This window comes from Oncorhynchus mykiss, chromosome 16 (genome assembly GCF_057628025.1).
Source record: "Oncorhynchus mykiss isolate SJ-2025 chromosome 16, ASM5762802v1, whole genome shotgun sequence".
NCBI lineage: Eukaryota > Metazoa > Chordata > Actinopteri > Salmoniformes > Salmonidae > Oncorhynchus > Oncorhynchus mykiss.
Genome location: NC_143037.1, coordinates 3,645,535 through 3,651,534, shown reverse-complemented (window position 1 = coordinate 3,651,534; position 6,000 = coordinate 3,645,535). Strand labels below are relative to the sequence as shown.

General features: G+C 44.5%; 1 protein-coding gene across 1 annotated transcript in view; it reads right to left on the bottom strand.

Annotated features, from left to right (window-relative positions):
- Positions 1–982: 982 nt before the first annotated feature.
- The window catches only part of btbd3b (BTB domain containing 3b), a 40,041-nt gene continuing 35,023 nt past the window's right edge, over positions 983–6,000 (bottom strand). The window contains exons 5-6 of the mRNA XM_036945980.2: positions 4,062–4,256; positions 983–3,623 (exon numbers count right to left, since the gene is read on the bottom strand). Coding sequence (XP_036801875.2) covers positions 2,988–3,623; positions 4,062–4,256 — 831 coding nt within the window. The 3' untranslated portion in view covers positions 983–2,987. The remainder of the gene's footprint in view (positions 3,624–4,061; positions 4,257–6,000) is intronic.

The window sequence follows — 6,000 nt, the reverse complement described above, 5'->3', positions numbered from 1 at the left end:
TCCGGCAACTGCCAATCTACAACTGATGCACAGAAAGGGATGAATCTGTAGCAGTTTAAGGACAGTTACCAGTAAGGTGAATCTATACCAGTTAGTAGACAGTAACCAGTCCCAGTAAGGTGAATCTATACCAGTTAGTGGTTAGTAGACAGTGACCAGTCCCAGTAAGGTGAATCTATACCAGTTAGTAGACAGTAACCAGTCCCAGTAAGGTGAATCTATACCAGTTAGTGGTTAGTAGACAGTAACCCGTCCCAGTAAGGTGAATCTATACCAGTTAGTAGACAGTAACCAGTCCCAGTAAGGTGAATCTATACCAGTTAGTAGACAGTAACCCGTCCCAGTAAGGTGAATCTCTACCAGTTAGTAGATAGTAACCAGTCCCAGTAAGGTGAATCTATACCAGTTAGTGGTTAGTAGACAGTTACCAGTCCCAGTAAGGTGAATCTATACCAGTTAGTAGACAGTAACCAGTCCCAGTAAAGTGAATCTATACCAGTTAGTGGTTAGTAGACAGTAACCAGTCCCAGTAAGGTGAATCTATACCAGTTAGTGGTTAGTAGACAGTTACCAGTCCCAGTAAGGTGAATCTATACCAGTTAATAGACAGTAACCAGTCCCAGTAAGGTGAATCTATACCAGTTAGTGGTTAGTAGACAGTTACCAGTCCCAGTAAGGTGAATCTATAACAGTTAGTTGACAGTAACCAGTCCCAGTAAGGTGAATCTATACCAGTTAGTGGTTAGTAGACAGTTACCAGTCCCAGTAAGGTGAATCTATACCAGTTAGTAGACAGTAACCAGTCCCAGTAAAGTGAATCTATACCAGTTAGTGGTTAGTAGACAGTAACCAGTCCCAGTAAGGTGAATCTATTCCAGTTAGTAGACAGTAACCAGTCCCAGTAGCAAAATAAAAGGCTGCCTCATATCAAAGTAAACAAAATAACAATAATAATCAACAACGGCTCTTACAATGGTAACTCTTTTGTTTTTTTTAACTGATATATTTAATACGTTGATAACTTGTCAAAATAGTGACATTGAACCATTGCAGTTTTGCCGTCTGTCTCTTTTTGTGACATATCTTCTTTACAAATACATTATTTCTCACATACCTGTAACCGTAGGGCTACGCGAGTAAGTGTTTGGTGTTTCAATATCAACATTGTCTCTTAATTGTCACCAGTTCTAAAATATAAATATTGATGTGTGTGGGGGGGGGGGGGGGGGGGGGGGGGGTGGTGCTTTGTGAAGTGCAATTCATTGGCTAAAACAGAGAGCGATCAATCAATTGAGTCGTAGCAGGGTGTTGCGTTCCGTCTTCACAGAGGCGTGCGTAACGTCAATCAATCAATTCATAGAATATATTAGGCAGTGAAGTATTGCTGTTCTGTGTATATCATGTGCATCATGTGCAAGCATCGAAATAGGAAACATATAGCATATTAGTCATAAGATACCCTCTGAGCTATATATTACACTATATACAGTGCATACACACATTGGGGCTGGGAGTTGATTTAAAAAAAATAATAGATTCACGATTCCTAACAGTGGTGAGAAATTGGAGAGAAAAAAAACTCCTTCACACGGAGTCAATTCCTTTTTTAATCTGAATTCCTGTTATCTAATCCAATGATGATCCGTTCCAGTGAGATGTCTGTTGTTATTTGTTATTTGTAGTTATTTATAGTTATTTGAGGTGAAGGAGTCCGTTTGAGGCGAAGAACTCGTTGAACAAACAGCTGACCATCCACAGTACCAAAAGTAAACCCGGGCAAACAAAATTAAGGTCTTAGGACGTCCTCAGGACGTCTTGAAATGGTCCCCATAAAGTGGTCAGGACTTTGTGTCATGGTCCCCTGGAGGTTTTGTCTAGTTCCCGGCTTGTTCATGATGGTCAGAAAGAGACGGTCCCCCCATTACACATCAACCCTTGTTTATTTTGTCTATTCCTGATTGGTGATCAACTGATCCATTTACAACTCATACTTTTTTTGGCAATGTTTAGGGACACTTACACAAAAAGGGACGTTCCAACGTACGTTGTTTCAACTTCCATACGTGACACACTTTGACGTAGATTTAGTACGTTGTGTACGTTTATTCACACACAGAAATGATTATTCCACACGTCCTCACCTGGAATGTGTAAGGGACTTGTGACAATCTACAGACTTTTTGGCACAGCATACTGCATATCCAGCGGTTGTGAGTCCAAATTCTAGGTGGGGTCATGTTGAAAAGTCTGTACGATCATGTCAATCCATCACGTGACAAAACAAACCTCTATGGGACCATGACACAACGTCCCAGGAATGTCCTTAAAATATCCTCGGGGACGTCCCCGTGACCAGGACCATGACACAACGTCCTAAAAACGTCCCCCGGGACCAACTGGGAACTAGAAAAAGGTCCCCCAGTGAACGTTCCATTGGGACCATCATGCGTTGTTCTTAGAATGTTATCAGAGCGTCTGTGAGATAACGTTGTGCAGAAACCCTTTTAAGGGACCTAGTGGAAATGTCCTCAGGATGTCCCCTGTTTGCTGGGAATCCTCAATCATGAATTGTTAAATTCCAAAATTCCGCATATAAAGAAAGAGAAAAAAAGACAAATATTTATAGAACGTACAAAGTCAGCAATGGAATAGTGTGTCATCACAATGGTGACAGCCAAGCACTCGCAAAGGAAGTGTCATCTAGATCAATCCATTCTCATTCAGTCCTCGCAATGGACATGTTTCACCCATCAAACCAAAGTCAGTAATAAGTACTATAAAAACAAGCACATCTCCATGGGCATCAAAGTCACTCCGGGATGACGTTTCCTCTAGGTACAGATCTTGGATCAGTTTCCCCTACCTTAATCCTAACCTTAACTACTAGTGGGGCAAATGTAAAACTGACCCAACATCAGCGACTTGGGGCAACTTTTACCCTACTTCACTAAAGTCAGTAATGGTAATATCCATTTCATTGTGTTCCTTTAGGCGTAGAAAATGAGTTCAGGTATCTGACCGCCCTGTACTCCTGTCCCATTGGTGCTGTCTGACGAACATTGGAACTGGTAGGTCACCTTCCCACACTGCACCTCTGTCATTCCTTCCTGACCAAAGTAACTCAACTCGTTCCCATCCAGAACTACAGAAGCCGTGTAGAACGTATCGGGTTCTATCTGCACGGGGTACTCAAACCACACGGGGAACGTGTTACTAGAACCGTCAGAGAAGTATTTACTCAGGTTATGTCCAAGGAGAATGCCTTGGCGCTTGAGCTCGATCTTAGCCGAGTACTCTGCCGAGCCGCAGCTGGAGCCATAGAGTCCGAACCCGGCGATGAAGACGCGTTTGTCCACGGCGAACTGGATGCTGTCGCACCGCCCTCGGTAACGCCATTGGTTGCTGCGGTAGGCGCAGGATTGGAACCGGTGGCAGCGTTGCGGAGATAACCCCTTCCGGGGCTGGCTGGCGAACAGGAGGTCCGGTTTCCTGGCAGCGGTGTACCACAGGAAGATGTCGTTTGTCTCATTCAGGGTCAGGACGCCCGACTGGGCGGCACCATTGGCGAAGTCGTCCAATGCCATGGTGGGGATACGGATCAGGAACACGGCCTTGCCGAGAACCTTGAATAGAACACAGTACTCATTGGAACCATATAAACGTTGCTTTGCTACAAGTATGTTAGCGTGTCGGGGGAAATGCAAGGGAATATTAGAGTTTTTCTTTTCTTATTTTTCTACTGTATTATTGACTGTATGTTTTGTTTTACTCCATGTGTAACTCTGTGCTGTTGTATGTGTCGAACTGCTATGCTTTATCTTGGCCAGGTCGCAGTTGCAAAATGAGAACTTGCTCTCAACTAGCCTACCTGGTTAATTAAAGATGAAATAAATAAATACAACATACAAATAAAGTATTTCTTCAAGGAATGTAGTAAACATTTATAAAAAATAAAAATACTTGAGTAAAGTACAGATACACTCGAAAGTACTTATGGACAGTACAAGTATGTGTACTTTACTCCACAGATACATTTCATCAAAATCTACCATCAGAAATACCTTTCTCTTGTTGTCTATGGAGGTGGTGAGGTCCTGTCTCTGACACTCTGCCTCGGCCCAGCTCAGCGCTGCCTCAAACACCACCTCCTCTTTGGCGTTGAGGGTCTCTCTCTGGAGGATACTCTCTAGTGTCTGGGAATCGATGTCAGTGAAACCCTCCGACCGCAGGGCCAGCTCTGCCTGAGCGTCAATAACCTGGTGGGATGGAGGTGGACAGCAGAATGTAGCTAGTCTGGAATGATTCATTGCATTTTCTACACAGAGATCGTTTTGGCCATAACTAAAGGGCCAAATTTCCTCTTTTAGCCAAATGACTCGTCACTGAACTAGGACTCAAGTATAAAGGACTTATGATGGAGTTAACCCTAACCCTTATTCTAATCCTAACCCTAACCCTTGTTCTAATCCTAAATTTAACCCTTATTCAAAACATAACCCTAACCCTTATTCTAACCCTAACCTTTACCCAAACCCTAACCTTAACCCTAACCCTAACCCTAACCCTTATTCTAACCCTTACCCTAACCCTAAACCCTTATCCTAACCCTAACCCTAGCCCTAAACCCTTATCCTATCCCTAACCCTATCCCTAACCCCTTATCCTAACCCTAAACTTAACCCTTATTCTAACCCTAACCTAAACCCTTATCCTAAACATAAACGTAACCCTTATTCTAACCCTAACCATAAACTTAACCCTTATTCTAACCCTAACCTAAACCCTCATCCTAACCATAAACTTAACCCTTATTCTAAACCTAGCCCTAACCCTTATTCTAACCCTAACCTTTACCCTAACCCTAACCTCTTATCCTAACCCTAACCCTTATTTTAACCCTTACCCTAACCCTAACCCTAACCTTAACCCTAACCCTTATTCTAACCCTTACCCTAACCCTTATTCTAACCCTAACCCCTTATCCTAACCCTTCTTCTAACCCTAACCCTAACCCTAAACCCTTATTGTCATGTTGTCTTGTCTCTGTCCTTTCCCTTCACCCTGTCTCCCTCTGCTGGTCGTGTTAGGTTACCTTTTCTCCCCCGCTTTCCCCCAGCTGTCCCTTGTCTCCTCTAACTACCCATTCACCCCGTTCCCCACCTGTTCCCTTTTTTCCCTCTGATTAGGTCCCTATATCTCTCTCTGTTTCTGCTCCTGTCCTTGTCGGATTCTTGTTTGTTTGTGTCATTCATGCCTGAACCAGACTGTCGTCATGTTTGCTGTAACCTTGTCCTGTCCTGTCGGAATCTGCCGGTCCATCTGAGCCTACCTATGTTTGGTAATTAAAGAAGCTCTGTTTAAGTTGATTCGCTTTTGGGTCCTCATTCACGCACCGTAACAGAAGAATCCGACCAAGAATGGACCCAGCGACTTCGGATCCTCTCCACTCAGCCGTCGAGATCCAGGGAGCGATGCTAGGCAGACACAAGCAGGAATTGTCTGCTGCTCGACATGCCGTTGAGACCCTGGCCACCCAAGTCTCCAACCTCACAGAACAGGTTCACCATCTCCGCCTCGATCCACCGGCCACTTCCAGGGCTTTCGAATCTCCGGAGCCCAGAATCAATAACCCGCCGTGTTACTCTGGGGAGCCCACTGAATGCCGCTCGTTCCTCACCCAGTGTGATATTGTGTTTTCTCTCCAGCCCAACACTTACTCCAGGAGCACTGCTCGTGTCGCCTACGTCATATCTCTCCTTATTGGACGGGCTCGTGAGTGGGGCACGGCAATCTGGGAGGCAAGGGCTGAGTGTACTAACCAGTATCAAGACTTTAAGGAGGAGATGATACGGGTTTTTGATCGATCTGTTTTTGGGGAGGAGGCTTCCAGGGCCCTGTCTTCCCTATGTCAAGGCAATCGATCCATAACAGACTACTCTATTGAGTTTCGCACTCTTGCTGTCTCCAGTGGCTGGAACGAGCCGGCCTTGCTCGCTCGTC